General features: G+C 37.4%; 1 protein-coding gene across 1 annotated transcript in view; it reads right to left on the bottom strand.

The window, feature by feature from the left end:
• Positions 1-27,089, bottom strand: part of LOC125229107 (cholecystokinin receptor-like) — a 174,215-nt gene that overhangs the window by 100,139 nt on the left and 46,987 nt on the right. The window contains 3 exon segments of the mRNA XM_048133886.1: positions 8,049-8,091; positions 14,807-14,837; positions 19,087-19,106. Coding sequence (XP_047989843.1) covers positions 8,049-8,091; positions 14,807-14,837; positions 19,087-19,106 — 94 coding nt within the window.

A 27,089-nucleotide genomic window follows, 5' to 3' on the forward strand; every position in this document is an offset into this window, starting at 1 on the left:
TAAGCAAAGCTTGTACTATGGGTGCTAGGCGACGATACGAATACATACTTATATAGATAAATACATACTTACATACACATAAAACATCCAAGACTCAGGAACAAATATCTATGCTCATCACACAAATAAATGCCCTTACCGGGATTCGAATCCGCCGGGACCGCGGCTTAGCAGGCAGGGTTTTTTTCATGAATATTTGTGGATAATCTCATGTAAATGTATATCAATTTAACTCAATCAATCAAGTGACACTGAGTACCGTATCAAACGCTGCACTTTCATTATTGTTAGCATCCGAATACATTATAAATAAATAAATAAATTGCAAACAGAACTAAAACTGTTCAAATTTTCTGACAAAAAGAAGTCTTCTATGTATCCCGCGGCGGAAGACCTGTTTAGTATTGAACTGCAGAACAAGATGAAGTAGTTAAGCAGATACGCTTTTACATTTTATCCTTTCAAAATAGGTTGCAAGTGTTGCAACACCAAAACTTTTTCGCTGTATACGTAACGTAAGGCCCTCTGGCTAAGAACGTCTACCCGAGAGTCCCGAGTGTAACTGGAATGGAGTCACGAAGTCATCAAAGATAAGAGGTGAAAATTATTAGAGAGAAAGATCATTCAGCCTTGTTATTTAACAAAGCTAAATGGTGTTTGTAATATGTCATAGTTCTTTTTGCATTTGAATAAATCGGCAATGAAAACCTCGTAAATGCAATCTGATATTTAAACAAGGAGTAGGTAGGTAATACCTTTTTTAGGTAATATTCGATCTAAACGATCACAACATGACGTTTTGCCTCATATGGCAATCAGATTATGTCTCTAGCATTAAAATTCATTAATATCAAATATTAGTCAAAATTACATAAAAATAAAATCATATATCTTATGGGCAACTGAAGTCATTTCATAAAAACCGGCCAAGAGCGTGTCGGGCCACGCTCAGAGTAGGGTTCCGTAGTTTTCCGTATTTTTCTCAAAAACTACTGAACCTATCAAGTTCAAAACAATTTTCCTAGAAAGTCTTTATAAAGTTCTACTTTTGTGATTTTTTTTCATATTTTTTAAATATATGGTTCAAAAGTTAGAGGGGGGGGGGGGACGCACTTTTTTTCCTTTAAGAGCGATTATTTCCGAAAATATTAATATTATCAAAAAACGATCTAAGTAAACCCTTATTCATTTTTAAATACCTATCCAACGATGTATCACACGTTGGGGTTGGAATGAAAAAAAATCTGCCCCCACTTTACATGTAGGGGTGGTACCCTAATAAAACATTTTTTTCCAGTTTTTATTTTTGCACTTTGTTGGCGTGATTGATATACATATTGCTACCAAATTTCAGCTTTCTAGTGCTTACGGTTACTGAGATTATCCGCGGACGGACGGACGGACGGACGGACGGACGGACGGACGGACGGACGGACGGACGGACGGACGGACGGACAAACAGACATGGCGAAGCTATAAGGGTTCCTAGTTGACTACGGAACCCTAAAAAAGGCAAGAATGAAATAACTAAGTAACCTAACCTAACATTAAGGTTACGAACAACAGCTCAAGCCTGATTATAAAATAACAATTTCCTACGACGTGTTTTTCGTATCGTAGTACATAATTATGTTACTAATTATGAGATTTATTAAATAAAATAAAAAATATTCGAAATATCCATTTTATCCGAATATCCGGATTTTCAAATATCGAGTCGAATCATCCGGATTTCGAATTGGACGGATAATTGCAAGCCCTAACACCGAACCACCGGGCAGAGTTTCAGTATTTAGGTTTATGAAGGTTTAGTATAGGTAAGTACTTACTCAGTGGCTCATTCTGTGCATCGATCAAGTCATAAATATCATCATTAGTGCCCCTTTCACTCGCAGCAGTATAATAACATTGGATGAATTGGGATTCTTCGAGTTCTGGGACACGGGAGTGTTGAATACTAAAAACAATTTATTTTTGTGACTAATTGCACATTTCACATCTTTCATTGTGACGTTTTTAGACTAAGGGCCCGTTGCATCAACCACATTTGACACACACATCATCGTCACGCAGCAGACGCCTATGGAACTGTCCATACAATAAAATTTAACGAATGCTTTAACGGTGACAGACGGTTTGGTGCAACTGACCCTAAAGGTCCATTGTTGATAGTAGCTGATGTAATTTCTATGGTAATTGACTATCTACAGTACCAACGACACAATTAATGGGAAAGTAGTGTATATTGTACACACGCACACGCACACGCACACGCACACGCACACGCACACGCACACGCACACGCACACGCACACGCACACGCACACGCACACGCACACGCACACGCACACGCACACGCACACGCACACGCACACGCACACACACACACACACACACACACACACACACACACACACACACACACACACACACACACACACACACACACACACACACACACACACACACACACACACACACACACACACACACACACACACACACACACACACACACACACACACACACACACACACACACACACACACACACACCTGAGATGACCATACCAAGGTCAAATAAGGACGCTCGCTCTTGCTAATAGCGGCGTCCCGTCCTTATTTGACCTTGGACTGTACGATTGCCTGTAAATAAATACTTAAGCGTCGTGAAATTACTTAAATTTTAAAATCGGTAAAATTGAAAGCACTAAGTTAAAAGAAAAAAACTTACTTCATTGTGGTTGTGGTGCAGAATGTTTTCGACGTATTTGTTTCGTTCGACGCCACGTGTACTCACCGCTAGTCTCAAATCAAACTAAAGTTACTAAAGTGATGGCCGTGGCCGACACCGCTTGCACTGTTCGTTCAAATTCTTGGAAATAGAAAAACCGAAATAATTTCGTTCCTGCGAACTGTTCTTTAAAGAACGTATCATTTAATTCCGTTCCCGCGAACTGTTCTTTAAAGAACGTATCATTTAATTCTGTTCTTCGGAACAGTTCTCACTCATAAACGTTCGTTCACTGAACGAAAAAGAATACCGGTTAATGGAACCAGAAACGCTAAAGTAAAGTTCTCGGGTCAACGTACGGAACCGTTCCGAAAAAAATACCGGTATCCGATCCCTGATGTATGCAAGCTCAAGAGGTCGCTGTACGGCCTGAAACAAGCTGGTAGACAGTGGAACATCAAACTGGATGAACAGCTGAAGTGCATGGGATTGCAAGCATCTTTAAATGAGAAATGCCTTTATTTTAAAAGTATAGACTCGCAAACTAAACTCTTTGTATTAATTTATGTGGATGACATACTCGTCGCATCGCAAAGAGGTGAATGCGTCGAAATTTTCAGAAAGGAACTGGCCGAAAAGTTTGAATAGAAAGATTATGGCATTGCGAAGTATATGTTAGGCATAGAGTTTGACAGATTTGACAATGGAATGAAATTGTCACAACAAAAATATATTGACGATTTATTAATTAAATTTAATATGGATAAATGTAAACCGATATCTACGCCTATGGAATTTAAGCAAAAGATAGAAAAACCGGTGAATAAGTGCAGTGCGCGTGAACAATACCCATATAGGTTCGTTGATGTATCTTTCTACGGGAACGAGACCTGATATTACGAATACGGTGGCTGTATTGAGTAACGAGGAATGTTGGAATGCAGCAAACGAGGAATGTTGGAATGCAGCAAAGCGTGTCTTGAGATACCTGAAGCATACGAAACAATATGCACTTATTTACAAAAAAACAGGTAAATCATTGCATGGTTATTCGGATGCTGATTGGGGAGGTTGTTTGATAGATAGGCGTTCTTATTCTGATTATGTTTTCATGTTAGGAGCTGATTGTGTAAGCTGGAGATCAGAAAAACAGAGATGTGTGAGCACTTCATCTTGTCATTCGGAGTATATAAGCTTGGCATCGGCAATGAAGGAAGCTATATACCTGAACAGTTTGCTTACTGTGTGATAGGCTGAATTTCATATCTACACGTCTGTAGATATAGATGGCTCAGCTTAAAGATCACGTACTAAAAAGGCAGTGGTTTCCCTCTTCTGACACGTACCATAGTCGTATAAATAGTGTAGAATAAAATACTTGTGGTTAGAAGATTAAGAACGAAGATCAATACACTGTGCCGACCCAGCTCCTGTGTTTGGTGTACCACCCTCCCCCCCCCCCCCTCGGGAGTTATCCTATTTCATGGCGACCGTGACCACGAAAGTATAGGTTCATTAGAAAACTGGCATAAGCATCTTGGCAGCTATCTGAGGATTCAGACTAGGAATTTTACTTCAAATTGGAGCTCCTGGGTCCAGTATTGGTGTTTTGCATACAATACTTCGATAAATACCAGTACAAAATATTCACCATACGAACTAGTATTTGGGAAATCCTGCAATGTGCCAAGTAATCTTGATAATAAAGTAGACCCATTATATGTATATGATAATTACCCATTGGAACTAAAATTTAGGTTACAGAAAGCACATTCCGATGCCAGAAATAATCTTATGCAGACTAAAGTTCAAAGGAAGTCGACATACGACCAGAAATGCAACATTGTTAATTTTAGGATAGGAGATTCAATATTGATTAAGAATGAATGTTATAATAAGTTAAACGATCTGTATTTAGGTCCATATATAATAAAGAATGTAATAGGTTCTAATTTAGAAATAATAAAGAATAATAAGAATTACTTAGTACATAAGAACAGAGCTAAACTATATTATCAATAGGGTTATTTTCAGGGGAGGGAACCCCTACCCTTACCTTTTCAGGGGAGGTGTGATAGGCTGAATCTCATATCTACACGTCTGTAGATATAGATGGCTCAGCGTAAAGATCACGTACTAAAAAGGCAGTGGTTTCCCTCTTCTGACACGTACCATAGTCGTATAAATAGTGTAGAATAAAATACTTGTGGTTAGAAGATTAAGAACGAAGATCAATACACTGTGCCGACCCAGCTCCTGTGTTTGGTGTACCACCCTCCCCCCCCCCTCGGGAGTTATCCTATTTCAACTGAAATTGGGTTACGTAAGTATGCTCCATTATCTTTACATATAGATAATCAGGGGGCAATATGTCTTGCGAGCGATCCAATGTTTCATACTCGGTCCAAGCATATTGATATAAAGTATCATTTTGTGCGAAGTGTATTAAAGGACAATAAGAGTATTGAGTTAAAGTACTTACCGACCGACTCAATGCTCGCTGACATATTAACGAAGGCTTTGCCTAGAGAAAAGCATTATACGTGCATGCGCGGTTACATTTTTAATAGTTGTTCTTTGATATCACTTTAGTTTGTTGTATGTTTTATTGTGTTACAATTTATTTTGAATATGCACATTAAGGGGCGTATTGAATATAATGATAATGAGATATTCGATAGAATCGAGTTGTGCCTAAGAGGCCACAGTACTGGCTGTTGAAGGAATACTGTCATATTTTGTATTTGGTATAGCAACCGATTCTTTGATACGTTTGTTTACGTTTTGTAAGTCAGTCGGTCATTAACAGTTCTCATGTAAACATTCAATAAATTCCTGGTGTACACTTTCTTGGTTTCCTTGTGCTATAGATCTCTGCTATATAGTGTTAGACCTATGGAATATCCCCCACACGAAACTGGCGGTTTGCAGATATATCTAAAGTTTGAAATCTTTTTTTAAATAAGATAAATAAACGAAACTAACTACTCATTACGTAGGTTAAAAGACCCTTCAAAACGCCAGGGATTATGTCAAATGCCGACACGCCATTCCATTTAAGTCGTGTTTCTCTCTCTTATTGCTTTTTGTTCTTGTTTAACGGCATTCTAATAAAATGGGAGAGACTACCAAAGTCGTAAAATAAAGCTCTAACAAGGTCGGGATCGGTGTTTGAGCGAAATTAAGCTCATTTGTCGACACGTTTCTGAAAACAAGCTTCGCGCGAACATTAATGGTATTTTTGTCGAGAAAAAGTTTTGATAAATGAGCATTTTCGGAAAATGATGTACCCAATTAACGCAAGTAGTTAAGAAAAGTTTGTCACTGTCAGTTTTTGGACGATAATTAAGCATTCAATTTCAATGAAAGGTTTTAGTGTTCATTTCGTAAACGATTAAGTTGTAGTGATTAATTTCTTTAAAAAAGGCAGAATTTGTAGGTACTGTAATATTTCATGATTAATTGTCGTCACAAAACTTTTCTTAACTACTCTCGCTTGGTAGTAAATTCCTCTATGCACGAACAAACGAGTGCTCGCTCAGAACTGTTCAGAACACTAAGTGAAAAGGCAGCTTTAGGCGCCGGTACTTTATAAGCATACATCATACAATACATGTGCTCATAATAGTTATTTGTTTTACAAGGGGGCAAAGTTGTTGTTTAACCGCACGTGCCAATATTGATACCCGAGCAAGGGAAAGATTCCAATATTGGAATCTTGAGCGTTGCGAGGGTTTCAAGGCACGAAGGTTAAACAAACTTTGCTGCCGAGTGAAACACAAAATTTTTCACCACACCAACACTATATTCCTATTTTGAATTAGCCGGAATTATTGTAAACAAAGGTGTGGCCGGTGCTATAAAAAAATTGCACCATTCGAAGTATTAAAATTGCCGATATTTTGCTAGTTGATTAAAAATCTTTACATATTCCATTATACAAATAATGATTCTGTTTAAAACGAAAATAAATTTCGACACGAAACGTTTTGGTAAATATTTATTGCAATTAAAAAGCTATTTTTGTGAGGTAGTTTATTTATTGCACTGGTATCACTGTGGAAATGTACCTGGGTGACCAAATAGCGGGCCGCTAAACATTATTTTTCAGCAACTTTCGAGACTAGGTGGTAGTGAATTTTAATGGCTAATTAAAACGGTCTTCAACTTCGTATTTGAAGACGGTTTTAATTAGCCTGTGCATAATAAGGTGATTATAAATGTAATTATACAATTTGTAAGTATCTGATATGACAGAAGTTCGATAATTTTGGACTGATTTTTATTTTGACTTGCGTGGGATCATAACATAATATAACAGTCATCGTGTTCGATCGATTCACGATTTTAAGTTACTAATTAATAAAACATACTCATAGTTATTAACTGATTAAAAGTTATTTGTTTTCCTGTCGGCCCTTACTTAGAGAACCCCTGACTTAAGCTGCACGTGTGACGTGTTACTTTGACAGGGACAGCAGTTTTTTTACGTTTATTCCGTTCAATTCGTAATCGGAATATAACAGAATACGTCTATAGAACATCAAACTAAATCAAATCCAGCAATCTATTCAATATTTATGATTCAAAATAATTAGGTATTTGTAGGTAAATTCTATCAACCAGCTCAAGGCATAAAGTTAAAAGTATGAAATTACTTTGCACTCTTGTGGATAAAATGCAGTTTTGCTATCAATTTTAGAATAGCAAAATTGATTTTTAACAGTTGGTGTGGTGAAAAAAATATTACACATGTGTTCCGATATTCCCCGTAGCCAAATTACGTTCAGTTGATTTGGCTTAATACTTCCTTAAAAAATGGCTTTCTAGTGGATGTGTTTTAGCTGAAATTCCAATTTATATCATGCTCAAAAGGATAATCTATTCGCATTCATGTTGATAGGAAAATACCCGAATTCGTCGGAATTTTCATTATGCGTCGCTCAGTAATATCAGTCCTAGGAAGCTGAGATTTTAGCTCTTTTTAATTATATATTCGACGAAAATTCGGTGAAATAACATTTGTAAATAAAATTATACTGCTGCGAAATGTGCCACGCTTGTCGACCAGCATTTACTAGGCACCTATGATATTTTTTAAATAATAATAAAAAAATGTGTTTTTAATAATAAAAATCTTAGAACTTTAAAAAATTTAGAATTTCACCACCCCGTGTTCCCCGGTGTCGTAGAAGTCCACTGAGGGAGAAAAACTTCATAAACCGCGTGCGTTGAATTATCGATAACATCAATAACACTTACAAAAATATTGAAAATGTAGGGGCGAACGTTTATCGTCGCTAGATGTTACATACCTTTTTTTTCTTCGTCCAGGTTTTGCAGCAGATTTCAGTTGAACTACTTTTTATCATAGGTCCGGTAGATTTTTCAGACACTGCAACAAAAATGAAAATACTATAAACTGTCTTAACCGACACACTATGTGCAGCAACTGAAGACGAGGTAGACAAATAGGCGGTCTTATTGATAAAAAGGGACCTATTTCAGAATGTTTAGATAGCGAAGTTTAATGAATTTATGATTTGTGAGTGTATACCTACATTATAACATTTGCGTATGCGTATGTTCAGTGAGCTGCAGAGAAAAATGACCAGCGGCAAGTATTGTAAGAATATAAACAATTTGGAATTACGTACCTACCTACTTTATTTCATATCATTCACGTAAATAACTTCGTTTAGGGGCACCAAAAATGGTGACAGCACAGAGGTGTCAGTACCACCCCTGAAAAATGCCACATTTATTTTACGAAATAGCCTGAATAGTATAGGTATAATTTTAGCCATATATATGTCTTAAAGTTTTTTCTTTCTGGATTCATGTTTTAATTATTTTTGACGACCGGTCTGGCCGTAGCTTGTAGTGACCCTGTCTGCTAATGCTGCTGCTAATGTCATTTATTTGTATTTGCACTGATATTTGTTCCTGTCATGGATGTTTTCTATGTATATAAGTATTTTTATATTATGTATATCAGTGTCTCAGTACCCAAAACACAAGCCTTCTTGTGCTTGCCGTGGTACTCAGTCAATCTGTGTAATATTGTCCTATAATATTCATTTATTTATGTTTAATTATACGAATTCTGAATAGAAATTATGAGAATTATTCTTGTTCAGACTTCTGAAGATAGCTTCGTTGTACGCGTGTAACTTTGCGTTCAATATTCAAGTAGGCGCTAATACTGCGCCGCTATTAATATTTGTATACCTACCCGTCCCTTGCACTTTTTCTAATTAAACATGTAAGACGCTCATCGTCAATTAAATAGATTTAAAATATAATTTTGGGTTTTAATCATCGTATTAAGGCTCCGTAATGTACACTACGATACATTAAATGGTAACCCATGACGGGAACGTACCAAAATCAAGAAAACTCAAGAAATTGCGATATATCAAAGGCGCGTATGCAGCATCAGTACGGGCGCGTATGCAGTAAAGTCTAGAAGATTCCTGGCCCCTGGAGAAGACAGAAGAGTAAACCTTGGCTGGATTGTGGAGTGCAGTGCAGTGCAACGTCGAAAGTTCACCCTGTGCGTCGAAGCAGTTGCCAGAGCTAAGTGCCCTTCCTTTGTCCTTCCAAAGCCCTAATTCTTTTTATCTAATAGTCAAAATTGTAAACAATTTTCTTTTAGGTATTCATAAAGTGGTACATAATACTTCCACTTGCGTAAATACGAAAAACATCGTCAAAATTAGCACACAATAATCACATACTTCTAGTTACTGTCTTTGATAATCATCGTAATTTCAACTACAAAATCTAAATAAATTGGTGGCCCATACTAAAGTAACGTAATTCTACGCATTGTTTACATTCTTAACAATAAAATTTATACTTTTTTTGAGAAAATTAACGTAAATATCACAGCTAAAATTTAATGATAAATAATTTACCGTTACAAATTGGTTTATTCGTCTATCGCCCCACATTAAATCTCATCAATTATCAATAATTTCATTATTTTTAAAGTATTTCGCCGACTATTCCAGGATCGTCACGGCGCGGCTCAGCGTAGCAAGTCCCGTTATCTATCAAGTACATACCTACACATCAGCTGAGCGCGCGCGGCCGGGCTCCCAGCGGCAAGTACCTACCGTAGTGAGGAGCGTGAGATAAACCTTTTGTTATTTACTTATAGTACCTAACTATTTTTACTTTTAACGTAAATTTAAAAAATATTAAAAATGTCGACCGAGGATGAGAAACAAAAGATTTTGGCTGCAAAACGCTTAAAAGAATTAACTGTTTCGAGAAGTTCAGTTAAAGGACAAATTACTAAATTTAAAACTTACATAAATGATTTAAATTCTAAAGAGGATATTTCTAATATTGAATTAGCTGAGCTAGGCCTTAAGCTTAGCAAGCTCGAGGGTTTGTCATCCAAGTTCGACACTTTGCAAAATGAGATTGAGGTCCTGAATGCTGACCAATTATCAATTGAGCTTGATGAACGCGAGAGGATTGAGCAAAATATTATTACAAATATTGCTACAGCTAAAACATTAATTGAAAAATATAATACAATCGAAATTGAACGGCGCAACTCTGTCACCGCTCCAGTACTTGCTCAATGTACTCACGATCATCAGGATCAGGGCTTTAAATTGCCACAAATACAAATTTCTAAATTCGATGGTGCCTATTTCCGCTGGCTTGAGTTTCGTGATACCTACGAAAATCTTATACATAAAAATGAACGTATAAAGCCTATACATAAATTTCACTATCTTATATCCTACTTGGAGGGTGATGCGGCTAGGATTATTTCTAATCTAGAAGTATCTACTGCTAATTATGAAGAAGCCTGGAAGTTGCTGGGGGATCGCTATAATAATAAAAGGTTGTTAGTTAACCACCACTTAAGTTCATTGTTTAACATACAGGCGCCCGCCCGCGAGTCTGAAAAGGCACTTCGTTTCTTAGTCGATCACGTGACTAAAAATTTGAGAGCATTGTCGAGTTTGGGACAGCCGACCGACAAGTGGGATATGCTAGTTATTTTCATGCTGACGTCTAAATTAGACAGCCAAACTTTATTGAAGTGGGAAGAGTACCGTAACACGCTCGATGACGTTCCTACTTTAGATCAATTTCATAAGTTTTTAATTAATCGCGCGGACGTCCTTGAGGCATTAAATCGCAATAAACATGAGACCGGTACTTCTAAAATTTCACCTTCTACGTCACGACCAAGCCCGCCAGCACCTAATCACCAAAATAACAATTACAATAACAACAAAATAAAATCATTTGCAGGTGTTTACCAAAAATCAAAGTCAATGTTCAAACAAAATCAAAATCATTATACACCTGGTACCGCTGTATGTATAATATGCAGCGATAACCATCGAATATACGATTGCCCTATTTTTGCTGCTAAAAGCATGCCAGACAAATTAGCCGACGTCGCGACTTATAAGTTGTGTGCCAACTGCCTCAGACAGGGTCATCCAGTCAGCGAGTGCCGTGGAGGTCCTTGCCGGGACTGTAAGCAGAAGCACAACAGCTTGCTTCACGAGCCCAATCCGGGCGTTATAAGTAATGCTGCCACGGTCAGCAACACATCGTCTGCGGCTAATGTGTTCGACTTAGACAATAATCGAGGGCGTTTGTCTACTGCATTAATAGAGGTGTGTAATCCTAAAACAAATAAAAAGGAACGAGTACGAGCTCTCTTAGATAACGGGAGTGAGTTCTCATTTATTAAAAAATCGCTAAAAGAAAGATTATCTTTGCAAGCGGATCCTACTGACTGCATAGATCTGATAGGAGCCGGTAATAAACGTGTAGACAACATTGTCGAAAGATGTACTACACAAATTAATTCACTAAATGATGCCTATACATTCGCCTTAACGTGCTTTGTTCTAAAGGAGCTAACAGGCAACATTCGTGAGCGTCACGTAGATGTCCAAAGTCTAATACCTAAACATATCCAATTAGCGGATCCCGATTTTAACCAATCAACTGAGGTCGAGATTTTAATCGGCGCGGACGTATTTTGGGACATCCTAGGTACCGAAATGCGATCGCTAGGACCCTCTATGCCTACATTACGTAATTCTAAATTCGGTTGGTTAATATGCGGACGAATGAACACTAATACTAACATACAAAATATTAAAACGCAAAATAAAAATCTAAATAACAACATGCAAAATACTAAAAAACTAAATAACAATAATCAAAATAAAATTAATTGTAACCATGCAATTATATCTAAAACACAACAAAACATCGAAAATATGCTAACTAAATTCTGGGAGACCGAAGAGGTCCCCAACGAAAAAACATTAAATCAAAATGAACAAGAATGCGAAAATCATTTCTTAACTAATACTATACGACTAGATAACGGTAGGTTTTGTGTTAAACTGCCACTAACTGAATCACCTGAATGTCTTGGGGATTCCTATAACTTAGCCAAACGAAGGTTTTTAAATTTGGAACGAAAATTCAAGCGCAACCCGACCTTGAAGTCCGAATACACTAAATTCATACATGAGTATGCAGAGCTAGGCCATCTGTCTGAGTCTAGCCTGCTCAAGCCATATCCTAACTATTTTTTGTGCCATCATGCTGTTTTTAAAAATAGTGAATCTACGTCTCTGAGAGTTGTCTATGACGCGTCAGCTGCTTCCTCCTCTGGTAAATCACTCAATAATATACTGATGGTCGGGCCAAACGTCCAGGACTCTCTTTTCTCCATCCTAGTGAGAGCACGACAGTACAAGTACATTCTTTCGGGCGATATCGAAAAAATGTACCGTCAGGTTCAAGTCCATGACGACGACCGTAATTTGCAGCTAATAGTCTGGAGAGAAGATGAGTCCAGCCCTCTCAAAACGCTGCGGTTGAATACTCTCACTTACGGTACAGGAAGTGCGAGCTATTTGAGCACGCGATGTCTATTCAGGTCGGAGAGGAGCAGTCTGATCAGCTCATCAAAACTATAATACAAAAAGATTTCTATGTTGATGACCTGATCACTGGCGCAAATAGTGATCACGAACTAAAATACATACAAAAATCAGTCTCTGAGGCGCTAAAGACAGGATGTTTTAATTTAAGAAAGTACAAAAGTAATTTACCGTCTTTGTTTGAAGACTCTAACATAAATACACAAGAAAATTTAATCATAAGTGAATCAGCTAGCACTCTAGGGTTAGGATGGAGCCCAGCTAATGATACGTTAAACTTTCCTGTTAAAGATCCCATTCCAAGTGACGTCATAACCAAAAGATATATTATGTCAAACGCATTTAAAATATTTGACCCACTAGGTTGTTTAAGTATATGTATAATAAAACCAAAAATGTTACTACAAAAATTATGGGAGCTCAAAATAGATTGGGACTCGCCTGTCCCCGATTTTATTCAAAAAGAGTGGGAAAGGTTTGTCCTAAATTTACCATATATTCAAAATCTCCAAATAGATAGACGTGTTTTGTGCGATTCACCAAAGTTTATTGAAATGCATGTTTTCAGTGACGCATCGCAGTCGGCCCTTGGTGCCTGTATTTATATGAAGTCTGTGAGTGAAAACGGTGACGTCACTGTAAGGCTACTATGCTCTAAATCGAAGGTTGCCCACTAACCTTTTAACTGCTGACGAGTTGACAGAATCGTTCAATTACCTGTGTTCAATTGCTCAAAAACAATCATTTAAAGATGAGTACGAGATACTTACTAAATCTAAACCGTTAACTTCTAAATATAAAATAATAAAACTGTCGCCTTTTTTAGATAACGACAAGGTGATTAGGGTTGGCGGTCGAATCGATGCATCTGATTATCCGTATGAAAAGAAGCACCAAATTTTGCTTCACGCGTCTCATCGTTTAACAAAACTTAAATTTGCTAACGTGCATATAAAAAATTTGCACGCCCCTCCTCAACTATTGTTGTCCCTTGTTAAAGAGACCGTGTGGCCGATAAACGGAAGGCGCCTTGCTCAGCGCACCGTAAACAATTGCGTGCGCTGTAGATGTGCTCTCGGTCAGACTTTGACCCCAAAAATGGGCAATCTACCAGCTCAGAGAATAAATCCAGACTTTCCGTTCATATCAGTAGGATTAGATTTTGCGGGACCTTTCTATATTCTAAATAGAAAGGGTCGAGGTGCTAAATTATTAAAATGCTATTTATGTCTGTTTGTGTGTTTACGCTATAAATGTTTACACTTAGAAGCGGTTAGTGATCTAACCAAAAATGCGTTCATAATGACGCTTCGGAGGTTTATTGCGCGAAGAGGCAAGCCTGCGGAAATATTCTGTGACAATGGTCGAAACTTTGTCTCTGCGTCAAAGGAAATAGGTCAATTTTTAAAAGCCAATCAGGAACCTTTGTCTGACTTTGCAAATCAAGAGTACATAAAGTTTATATTCACTCCAACTTACGCTCCTCACTTCGGCGGTATTTGGGAGGCCGGTATTAAATCTTCCAAACACCATATAAAACGCGTAATAGGCAATAGCCATTTAACATTTGAAGAAATTGGAACTCTATTTGCGCAAGTGGAAGCTATTCTTAACAGCCGTCCCTTGTGCCCCATGTCTACCTCTCCTGACGACCTCCTTTCCCTCTCTCCAGGGCACTTCTTAATCGGAAGACCGCTGACTGCACTGCCGTCACCTGCACTGGAGAACCGCCAAGAGATGTCTCTTCAACGCTACGCCAGAATAGAAAAGATACGCCAGCACTTTTGGAACAGATGGCAGAGAGAATATATATCCGAATTACAAGAAAGGACCAAATGGAAAACAAACACTGCCAAACTAAATGTGGGTGACCTGGTCCTGCTTCATGAAGACCACGTGCCTCCTCTATGCTGGCGCCTTGGACGAGTTGCGCGCTTGTACCCGGGAGCCGACGGTGTTGCCAGGGTTGCAGACGTAACCACTACAAAAGGAAGCGTACGACGACCACTCGTTCGCCTATGCCCTCTACCATCACCGGAGGACTTAAAGTTTTGAAAGGCTGTTCCTTTCAACGAGGCGGGAAGATGTTCAGACTTCTGAAGATAGCTTCGTTGTACGCGTGTAACTTTGCGTTCAATATTCAAGTAGGCGCTAATACTGCGCCGCTATTAATATTTGTATACCTACCCGTCCCTTGCACTTTTTCTAATTAAACATGTAAGACGCTCATCGTCAATTAAATAGATTTAAAATATAATTTTGGGTTTTAATCATCGTATTAAGGCTCCGTAATGTACACTACGATACAAAAGCGATCAAGCCCACTGGTGGCGAAGCCGGGAATCGAACCCCGGTCTCCAGCTATCGCGGCTGACGTGATGCTAACAATAACACCGCCCTGATCGCCGTCGTGGTGTCCGTCGACAATAATAGGCTACTTGACCCTTTTTAAAGTCTGTCTTATATATTATGATTAAGTTTAGTACTGTCCAATTAACCAGAATAAAATAATACCATATATTATTATGACCTAAAAACAACAAAAAACATTTTTTTATGTATACTTTTACGTAATCAGGTGAAAATACATCAATCATGTTATTAACATGATTGATGTGTATTCGAAAACAACATTTTCTGACTTTTGAGTATGAGGAAAAAAATTCATTAATGTCAGTTATTGTTTTGACATGGAGTAAGTTCCAATTGGATGACGTCACTACACCGCTGACAGCTGACAGCTGATTATCGTTTTCGGCGGCCAAAATAAAAAAAAATACACACATTTTAAATCGAAAACACGTAGTCTTTACACTTTTAATACCCAAAATTTATAAAATATTGTTTTTTTTTATGTAAATAAAATACCACAGAAGACAATCATGTATTGTGCCAAATTCGATATGAGTCTAGTAGCCTATTTTCTAGTGTATGCTACTTATATCTGAAGGCTAGACGCCTTTGACCAACTCTAAGGGCGGGCAATGTGTGCTTGTGTGGCAATCTCGGATGTATTTTTATTTCAGTTTATAAGAAGTCATGTTGAGTTCTCCAAGTATTTTGTCTTTGAAATAGCAACTGGCAGATAATTATGTGTCTACGAGGACTCTGAATTATTGAGGATCGAGTTATCGGAGTTCCACTGTACTTGATTTCGAAGGCCAAATCCTTGTAGAACTCGAAATATTTTAATTTAATTAATACAAAGTAATTTACCCTTCATAACTCTCGAGTCATGAAGTATTGAGGTCAGGGACCGAGTAAATATTAAGGGGCATACCTGCGCCAATGACCTTCGATTTGAATCCATTGATATTATGGCAGTTTATAAAGCCTATCATATTAACAGTATCGTCTTTAACCAAAATAGTACCTCATAATTACTTCAGAGCTCATCGTTTCTGTGATATTTGGTATCAAAGTTGACCAATTTTAGGCCCAAAAATTGTGTTTTGGTCATAACTTTACTTTTTATAAGTTTAAAATTAAAATCTCTCTTGAAGTTTTAGAAAAGTTTGAGGAAGGTACCTAAATCCTAACATGTCAATTTCATCATGTAACTTCACTAAAATCAAAGGCAGTAGCAGGATAAGGGAAGAAAAAATGGCCTTTAATGATTAGAAGCTGGTTTTTTTTCTATAGTTACTTACACTTAGTAGTACGATTGTGCAAAGTTTTGTTGAAAAATTCCCACTGGTTCAGCAGGCAGAAAAAAAAAACAAATTCATGAAATATGATTTTTCTCTAAAAGTATTTAACTCTATCATACAATCTTTTTTCATTTTGGTTAACTAAATAGTACTTATAACCTGGAAGAAAATTGAGTCTCCAACTATAATATTTCTGCAAAAAGTACGTAATATTAAATTAAAACGGGACTTAATCGCGTAAAACTTACGTTTTATATTTAACCCGACGTTTCGGACATGACATTACGTCCTTGGTCACGGGTAGACTGGCTGGGAGTTGTATCAACATCTTCTAGCTGTACGAGTTTTTCGAACTACCCGCACTTGATTGTCATCAGTCACTTTTACGCTAGGGTTGCTCACGACATCCGATGGTATGAGACGGGAAGTTTTCTCACGTTTACACTTGCTAATCACTGGATTCCACGAAGATGAAATCCCTTGCCCTTCATTTTGATTGAAATTACGATGTTTCCTGATTTCAATCGCTTCACGTACTTTCCTGCTATAGTAAAGACGTTCAGTTGAAAGGACTTTGGGATTATGCAGTTCAATCCAGTGGTTCGGTCCTGACTCTAGCAAATGCTCGGCAACCGCAGACTTATTTATTTGTCGTTTGTAGCAGGAAAGTACGTGAAGCGATTGAAATCAGGAAACATCGTAATTTCAATCAAAATGAAGGGCAAGGGATTTCATCTTCGTGGAATCCAGTGATTAGCAAGTTAGTAAGGCGGCGGAATTGAAAAAAGTCGCCTTGTTTTGAAGTTGATGTGACTGGAGAGTATACTGCTGACAAGTGGTATCGTTGTGATCGGTAGACTTTACTGAGTACGAAATAATGACTTGTCGCATTCTCAGACTGTGGGGGGGTTAACTATGACGTCACAAAGATCGCGGTCCCGGGTTTCAATTTTTTGCCAATTTGTCTAGAACCCCTTATCCAATTTTGAAAAATGAGGTGTCGATTGAAAGCGTGTAACATGCTGATTAAGATTTCTTATATGTGAAAAATATAGTTTTGTTAGTTATTTTTTAATTAACAATAATGCAAAAAATACTTTTTTTTTACTCTCTTTTTTCATTTTTGTGACTCAAAAAGGCAATGAAAACGGCCACTTAGCTAAAAAATATGTTATATAAATCATTTAACTACATTATTAAGCTATCTGTTGCTTTTTAAATTTCTACGATCGGATAATAAATAAGCAAACTACAACCACATACCTGTAGGCGGGGAGTACCGCTTGACACGCGTTCCCATACATTCGGCGTCTACCAAATTACACCTCGCGCAAAATTCTTTTCAAGCAGATATACCTCTAATCTTATTTATCGTAACCTATCAATATTGATATCATTTGAAAGTAAAATTAAAGTACTTTAAGAAACAATGTCAATCATTTTCTTAAAATCAATAACCGCCAGTCTGCAGTGGTTACAAAGGAAAAAAGTGGCTATGCAATTTGACTGGTTTCCTAGGTTTGATACCCTAGACGAGTTTAAAAGGGGAGGTAAAGGTGACATATGGGTTGTTCTCTGGCCTAAAAGCTACACAGAGGGTCAGGGGAGAAAAAACTAGGGTTTAAGTTTAGTTTTAAGTTATTTTTTCTTTTATTTGTTGATTTTATTGTGTTTAATTTTTTTGTAATTTTATCAAGGATACACGTTGGTTTCTTTTGCTAAAAATTCCCTTTTTTATGAGAAATGTTATGAATTTTATGGCATTTTCCGATAGAGACTAAAATTAACTTTCAAATAAGGCCACATAGTCATACTTATACAGTGCGTAAACGTAATAAGGGCGATAAATAAAACCAGGCATATAATTCAATATTGTTATCATTAATTAAGAGGTGTTATTGAGTTACTCTTAATTTTCAGCCCATAATTAATTTTTGAAGAATTTCCCAGCAGCAATGTACTGTAAACGTGGTTGCGATGACAATCAATGACAACTGTCAACGAGCGTTTAACGCGAGTGTATTTGCATTACGTTGCGGGCCGAATTAATTTGTATGGATAAAAAAAATATTTCAATTTTAAGTAAAAGTTATCTAATTCCATTTTTTATGTCCTATACTCACCACCGTTAAGAGGTTCGCCCGTATTAGGTTTACAACCTGTATAATATTAAGGGTAATAGCCCCGGCGAAGTACCTAAAGACTGTATCGTTATGTATGAAGACAACTTTGAGTAGCCGTATTTATTTGCTATTATATTTTTTTCTTATAACAAGCCATGGGCTAAATAAGGCACATAATAAGGTACACATTTTGTCCTAGAAACTCGATGTAAAGCATATGGTTTAGACAGTATTGACTTAATCCTCCCGAGTACCAATTACGATTCCGGACAAATGCTACTAGAAAATTCACAAAGTGCGTAAAAGACGATACGATTGCGAAAAAAAATTGTGGTTAAGATCATACACTCGGAACATAATAATACAAAATTATGCACATGTCAACATTTTAGACGAGGTTTGTTTTGTCCTTATACTTAACGATACAGTCCTCAGTGCAAGCGGGACAGCAGTGTAGCAATCCCCATGGATTATACCAGTACCATAGGAACCAGTGAAGTCAGGTCCATACCTGACTTCACTGGTTCCTCAGTGCCACACATAGTCTTACGAGGCGGCCTGCGTGCCCTGCTCTCTAATATGTGGGTCAATACTGCTTCAACGCAAACGATTGAGATGTGTGATTTTTTTGACACTGAGTGTATTTGCAGGAGCTGCATGTACTTAACAAGTGTACCTCAACAACTATTTCATATTTCTAACGCATTATTAATAATAAATATGCTCTTAATGTTATCTTGACTTCTGTTGAATAATTATGTTTTGAGAAAAGTGGCTAAAAGTGAGGATTATAATTACTAAAACATTATAGGTAACTTCATTTATTGATTTAATGTGTATAACGACCGAAGCCCAATCGTTTTGATTTTACGATTACTTTTTAATACCTACTGGTTCAAAAAACCGCACCTCTAAGTCGTTTGAGTTCAAACGGTATTACTTACCCTTAATATTATATAAGTATCAGTATACTATGTGGCCTTATTTGAAAGTAAATTTTAGTCTCTATCGGAAAATGCCATGAAATTCATAACATTTCTCATAAAAAAGGGAATTTTCAGCAAAAGAAACCAACGTGTATCCTTGATAAAATTACAAAAAAATTAAACACAATAAAATCAACAAATAAAAGAAAAAATAACTTAAAACTAAACTTAAACCTAGTTTTTTTCCCCCTGACCCTCTGTATAGCTTTTAGGCCAGAGAAAAACCCATATGTCACCTTTACCTCCCCTTTTAAACTCGTCTAGGGTATCAAACTTAGGAAACCAGTCAAATTGCATACCCACTTTTTTCCTTTGTAACCACCGCAGACTGCCGATTATTGATTTTAAGAAAATGATTGACGTTGTTTCTTAAAGTACTTTAATTGTACTTTCAAATGATACCAATATTGATAGGTTACGATGAATAAGATTAGAGGTATATCTGCTTGAAACGAATTTTGCGCGAGGTGTAATTTGGTAGACGCCGAATGTATGGGAACGCGTGTCAAGCGGTACTCCCCGCCTACAGGTATGTGGTTGTAGTTTGCTTATTTATTATCCGATCGTAGAAATTTAAAAAGCAACAGATAGCTTAATAATGTAGTTAAATGATTTATATAACATATTTTTTAGCTAAGTGGCCGTTTTCATTGCCTTTTTGAGTCACAAAAATCAAAAAAGAGAGTAAAAAAAAAGTATTTTTTGCATTATTGTTAATTACAAAATAACTAACAAAACTATACTTTTCACATATAAGAAATCTTAATCAGCATGTTATACGCTTTCAATCGACACCTCATTTTTCAAAATTGGATAAGGGGTTCTAGACAAATTGGCAAAAAATTGAAACCCGGGACCGCGATCTTTGTGACGTCATAGTTAACCCCCCCACAGTCTGAGAATGCGACAAGTCATTATTTCGTACTCAGTAAAGTCTACCGATCACAACGATACCACTTGTCAGCAGTATACTCTCCAGTCACATCAACTTCAAAACAAGGCGACTTTTTCAATTCCGCCGCCTTACTATCCCGTTTTAATTTAATAATATGAGTGAAGATCGTGTTAGTTTAAATCAATATAAAAGTACGTAAGTCAACATTAAAAAAAAAAAATACTTTCTGAAGGAGGGAGCACTCTAAGTGATACTTCTAAAAAAGCCTTATTTAATGCCCTGTCAGTCATATAAGTTTGACAGTCAGAATCAAAAAGCAACAGTGTCAAAATTAAAAAATTATGTTGGTTGGAGTTTGTTACATTTTAATGTTATACCGTTCTAACACCGCCAAATAACTTAAAAAATTATTTCTTGATCGAATGTGTAAAATAAAACAAATTTTCGACAATATTGGCTTCAAAAAGATATACAGGGTATATTTTGATAGCGGGTCAGTGAGGGCAGCTACCAGATCCCGTGCTGCTACGCAAAAACGGTCTAAGGAGACATTCCATCTATTTCAAATTGATGAAGATTGGCGCTTCTTACATCCGATAGCGACCACCATTCATGCCATGCCCCGCCCAATTCCATTTGAGTTCGGAAATGACATCACCTACGTCCCGCACCTTGGTGCGGCGTCGGATCTCGACATTCCTCACTCGATCTTGAAGCTTAATTTTAAAGCAGTTAATTTGACTATATTCAAGGTCAAATTACTTTACCCACTAGTGGATAAAATGCGTTTTTACCCGCTAGTATTAAAGGATAAAACACGTGTTTCCGAGCTAGTGAGGGGAAAACAATATTATTAGCATATTTATATTTAATTTGGCTTAGATGGCCAGGGGGCCACAAGCCTTTGGAAAATTTAATAGACGTAGATTTTTTTATTGATTCAAAACGAATTTACAAATTTAATACAGTAAACTGAACTAAATTAAATGTAAAACAATCATTTGGAAAATAGTTTTGGCGTCAATGATTCTCAGAACACCAACCCTTACTATAATAAATAATAATACAGCGCTGTTTTCAGCCGGCCAACATTATATTCGTGTAATAATGAATAATGAATTAACCCTTCAATGCACAATGTTGCCATATGACTACTGATGTATTTATTTTTAAATAAACTAGTGTAGCACAGCCTTAACTCCCTACCCAGACGTGTAGCCATACCCTCCCTCATACACATGTCTGTGAACGCCTTAACATTCATCACATTCATTCAACTAATCACTCAACCGCCGTCGATTCAAATTCGGAATCCAGTTAAAAAAATGCCTTATGCAATACGTCAGAGCCATCGTTTAATTTAACAATACCGCAAGAATACCTAACAATACTGCTACAACAATGCAATAATCGCATTACAAATTATGTGAGAAGTTCGTGACGGCCTGACGGCAGCTCAAGTGACACCATCTCATCAACGTGACAGACACTTCGCCGGTTGCAAACTCAGTGCGGAGCTGAAGAAATTGGTCGAAGACGAGTTAGAAGTTTTTCTGGATGGCATACAGACATACAAAGATAGTGCAAATATTTCGGATGAAAATGCACTACGCGGATTGACTTTTTTATTCACCGGACTCGCTGCAACATAGTAGAATGGCGTTCGTAAAAACGTCAAATCGTGAGTTCCATCTGCTTTTATTCTTCATGCAGTCATTTATAATTGTTTATTTCCCAACTCCTCTTCCATAATTGTGACATTATCTGGGTAAAAGGACCTTATTGTCGATGGCGCTTATGGCGTTATGAGCAATGTTCCGAATGTTCGTGTACAAATACGACGCCGCGGGACGTAAGCGCCATCGACAATAAGGTCCCTTTACCCAGATAACGTCACAATTTATTTATTTAAGTCCGTTGTCAAAAGCACGTACTTCGTCGTTAGGTTAAATCCTTCATTCGACAATGTTCGACCTGTAGCCTTACCATGACTTTTTTAAGTGAAAAAATACGTTACGTTTTCAGTGAGAGTTACGGAAAATGTATGGAAAAACTGAACAGCGCTCCAAGCGGAAACGCTCACGTACTAAAATTTTCATCGGTACCATAAGTTATTAACGTGTTTACTCCGAGTTTTTAATACGTTCCTAACTTTACAGCTAAGGCGCTCTCTTTCTGATTGTATGAAGTCAATAGAACCAGAACTATTTGACAGTCTCTAGTGAAAACTCAATACTTTACGTGAGTAATCATGACAGTCACTAACGTAAAAGTAAACCACCAATTCACTCTGATGTGTCATTGTCATTACTGTCAAATTATATAACAATCCCACAACATTTCACGATTATATTTGCAATTTTAAATGCAATTATGACTAATATGTATTAATGAATAATATTACGTGAAATTAAAGAACAGCTTGAATGTAGCAGTTAGTCAGTAGTTCGATAAAAAGATAAACCAGTGATGAAACCAGTGCTTGATCTTTTACAAAGGTAATGAGTTAGGTTTATTATTCATCATTTTGTACTGTTTAGCTACAGTTGAGATGATTATATTGGTTGCTTTCAGAAAAAGAAGATATTATTGAAAACAATATTTCCACGCCAGCCGTATGGTATTCAGCAAACCCAACGTAGAAGATTGTTCAAATTGATAATGAATGAGGCAGTTAAGAATCAACTGATTACCTACAGCAGCAGGTAGTACCAATTCATGGCCATGTTAGTTCCTCAATGCACAATACTTGTACTTATAGTCACCATAACTCGTGGGTATATATTAGAAGTGAACCAAAGGAAAAACTTCAAAAAAATTATCCTATTACTGAAATAAAGTATCTCATTCTGTGACTTTGTTTATTTTGTAATATTCTTGAGTAACAGGCTAAGTATTTAATAAATTGACGTGAAACGAAAACTAAAAACCTAAAATTCAGCGTTTACGTACATATCAAACATCAATTACAACGACATCGACATAGGTAACGACAAAGTCTAAGGTAAGGTATAGAACTTTTGAAGGCGATTAGGCCATTATGGGGTGTATATGAAGATTATAATTTGATACAAAAGTGAGTAGAAAAAGCATTTTGAAACAAGTAAAAATTGTATCTAATTTTTTGGCAGGGCACGTAGCCAAATGCACAAACGATTATGATAACATCGTTATCGTAGCTTAGCTATCTCTATCACTTTTCCGTATTGACATGACAGAGCTAGACTGAATTTCGATCGGCGTTTAGCGCATAAATTTAAAGTCCATGGTTTAGCGTGGGTTTAGCGTCAACGATTGACATTTCAGCTAAGTCCTTGTGTCAGAATTGACAAAGCAAATTTTTTTTAATTTATTGGGAGCATTGGCAAGTTGGCCATCAGCGCAAACATACAATATTTAATACAACATACAGCAGAAGAAACAATTACAGGAATAACAATTACTTTGTAAATCATAAAATTAAGTAATATTGCACATATTGAAATGCTAAACTTATGACTATTTAGTAACTACACAATACAATGTTTTATGAATGAAAAGAAGTATTTTTGAACAATTACAAATTATTTACAAAGCGCCAATAGTGTGCATAATAAATTCATAAATTATAGGGTTTATTTCATTTTCAAGTTCATTTCCCGGTTCTTTGCTTGGCTGAAAATCCCGAGAATTCCCGGTACTTTCGGTACCGGTATTTAGGGATAGGGATAGGGATAGGGGTAATCGGTCGGCAATCGGTAATTGTAAGCGATAATGCGAGAAAGTACTTTTTACCCACCGACAATAGTGCCGAGATACGGAGCTATGTGAGTTCTGTTGTATACAATATGTAGTTTCCTCAGTGTATATATAATACATACCTACTCGTACCTACTACCTACGCTGTGGTCGCTGTGTAACATTTGTACAACCACTGCAAGCATTTCTTTTTAAAAACAATAGTAATATGAGTAGTCGAAAAAAACGCAGACAAACGTCTGCATAGAAACCTACGGATCCAAATGAAAATTTTATTATTTGTATATGTTTGAATAAGAATTCTTTTAGTACGCGAGCGAAACCGCGGGCAAAAGCTAATTCTATATAAGATGCGATGTACCCTTTTTCTGTAAAAAATATTTCTATTTCTTTACATTTCGTGATCAAACCGACAACGAGATCGGACGTGACAAATGTTTAATATTTAATTTTAATTTTATTGTCACTTACAAAAATCGCGAACACAGACAATTAAACGGAGTGCACAATATTAACTCGGTCAAACGTTTGATTCTTTCTTTCATGTAGAAGAATGTTAAAATGAAAATGGGAGACGACAACCCTTTCAATCGGAGTGGACTAACGCCACGAAGCCCACCAAAACCACAACCAGCTGAACCTGCCATCGAAGAAGAAATGGAGCAAGATATTGGCCCCCCGAAGATGGTTCCTACCGTGGATATCCATGGGTGGCTTAAAAACATAGAGCATGCTCTACAAACGATCTCCACTCTATCGTCAAACTCGACCGGCAAGATAAACGCTGAGCAAAGGACCAAAATTCAGGACATGTGTAGACAAGTTACTCACTACGCCGCGGCTATGGCAGTGGAATACCAAGGCCTGAAAGGCAACGCTCGTCTCTCTTACCACGCCCATCAAGCCCAAAAAGAAACAAGAGAACTCTCAAAACAATTCCAGGAACTCAAAAAGAGCATTGACGAATCCTCGAAATCCACCCCAGGACCTGTTACCTTTGCCGATGCCCTCAAAAATAATGATAAAAGGTATGTCCAGCCCACAAATATTAGCTCGGTAACAATTTTTCCTACGGATAAACTAAAATCTAGCGAGGAAACGAAAACACTGGTACAGAAAATAATTCGGCCGGAAGAGCTCAACTTGCACGTACTCTAAGAAAAATCAAGAATGGTGGTATAATAATAAGCACCGAATCGAAGGAGGACATCGCAAAGCTTAAATCTGTGCAGTTAACCTCCTCTGGTCTCATTGTGGACGAAGCGCAAAAACGGAAGCCCAGAATCGTGATTGTCGGAGTCCCCTCAAGCATGGAAGAGACAGAATTTTTTAAATGCCTCTATCATCAAAATATATCCGATAAAAGCAACTGGACACTAGAAACATTTTTGGCCTCGTCTAAACTTAGCCACAAATCTGGGAGAAAAGATGCCGACACCTGCAATTACATTATAGAAGTCCCTGCAATTATACGGAAAGCCCTAATTAAAAACAACCGGGTATTTGTAAACTGGTCCTCTTGCCCAGTTCGAGATTTTACCTTAGTCACTCTCTGTTTCCGTTGCCAAGGTTACGGACATGCCGCTAAAACTTGCCGAGCAGTATCCAACACATGCGGACATTGTGGCATTATAGGACACGACAGAAAAGAGTGCCCCAACAAAGACGAGCCCCGAAATGTGCAACATGTATGCAGTACAAAAAGCCCTGTGACCACCGAACTGGCGATGCTGAGTGCCCAGCAAGAAAACTTGCCGAAAAAAGGTTTGTTGATTCCATAGATTATGAAGGCGCCTAAGAGCGTCACTTCGAGTGTAATATTATTGCATTCTATTTTATACTTTCTCTTAGATAAGTAGTAACCTAGTTTTTTTCTTAAATTTATGACTGATAGTGTATTAGCTGATTTAGATAGCCTTTCTGTGTCGGAGTGCATAACGTGCGATGTAGAAGACTGTAAACAATATATTCTCGCCCACCCTAATCCTCTGACTATATTAACACAAAATATACGCAGTATTTATAAAAACTTCGATAACTTCAACGTATTTCAACATAGGCTTGCCCACGAAAGTGATATAATCATTTTGACAGAATGTTGGTTAGCAAATCAGAATAACCTACCGAATATGCCAGGATATAGTATGTATGCTTTTTAGCGATAAGACCGCCTGTTGTTGCTTAATTTCTTGTTTGATCTTATTTGTTGTATGTAATTACTTAATGTGCACAATAAAGAATATTATTATTCTCTTTATTTATTTTCTTTCTTAGGCTAGGCTGTTTATAATATGAATATAAAAGTAAAATACAAAAACACATACAAAACAATATAAAACACATATAAACACATTATAAAAAACCTAACCTAGGGTGCCGCCAGCAACGGGGCAGGGCCCAAGCTGCCGGTGGTTAGGGCTGCAGAGAGAGGAACCGTCGAACTATCCGTGCTGTGTCCAAGATCACCGCCTTCTGCATCTGGCCCTTGATCCAGCCACCTAGCGAGAGTCTCTTAAGATGTTGGTCGAGACTCTTCGCTATGAGACCGTTCGCTGAAACGACTATCGGAACAATGATCGTTGATTCAACATCCCACATGGCGGTTATCTCGTGAGCCAAGTCTAGGTACTTACTGGACTTGTCCTTCTCGGCTTTCACGAGATTCTCATCATGGGGGATGGTGATGTCAACGAGCACTGCCCGGCGTTGCAGTCGATCTATTATCACAATGTCAGGTTTATTGGCTACAATAGTCCTGTCAGTGATAATAGATCGATCCCAATAGAGCGTGGCACGACCATTTTCGAGAACTGGCGCAGGTAAGTACTTGTAGTACGGTACTTCGCGTTCCACAAGGCCGTATTGAAGAGCAAGTTGCTGGTGAATAATCCTGGCTACGAGATTATGTCTGTGCAAGTACTCGCCGTTAGCAAGATGAGAACAACCGGAAATAATATGCCTGAGTGACTCTCCGGGACGGCGGCATGCCCGACAAATGTCGACCGTACCGTCCTTCA

This window comes from Leguminivora glycinivorella, chromosome 8 (assembly GCF_023078275.1).
Source record: "Leguminivora glycinivorella isolate SPB_JAAS2020 chromosome 8, LegGlyc_1.1, whole genome shotgun sequence".
Lineage (NCBI taxonomy): Eukaryota > Metazoa > Arthropoda > Insecta > Lepidoptera > Tortricidae > Leguminivora > Leguminivora glycinivorella.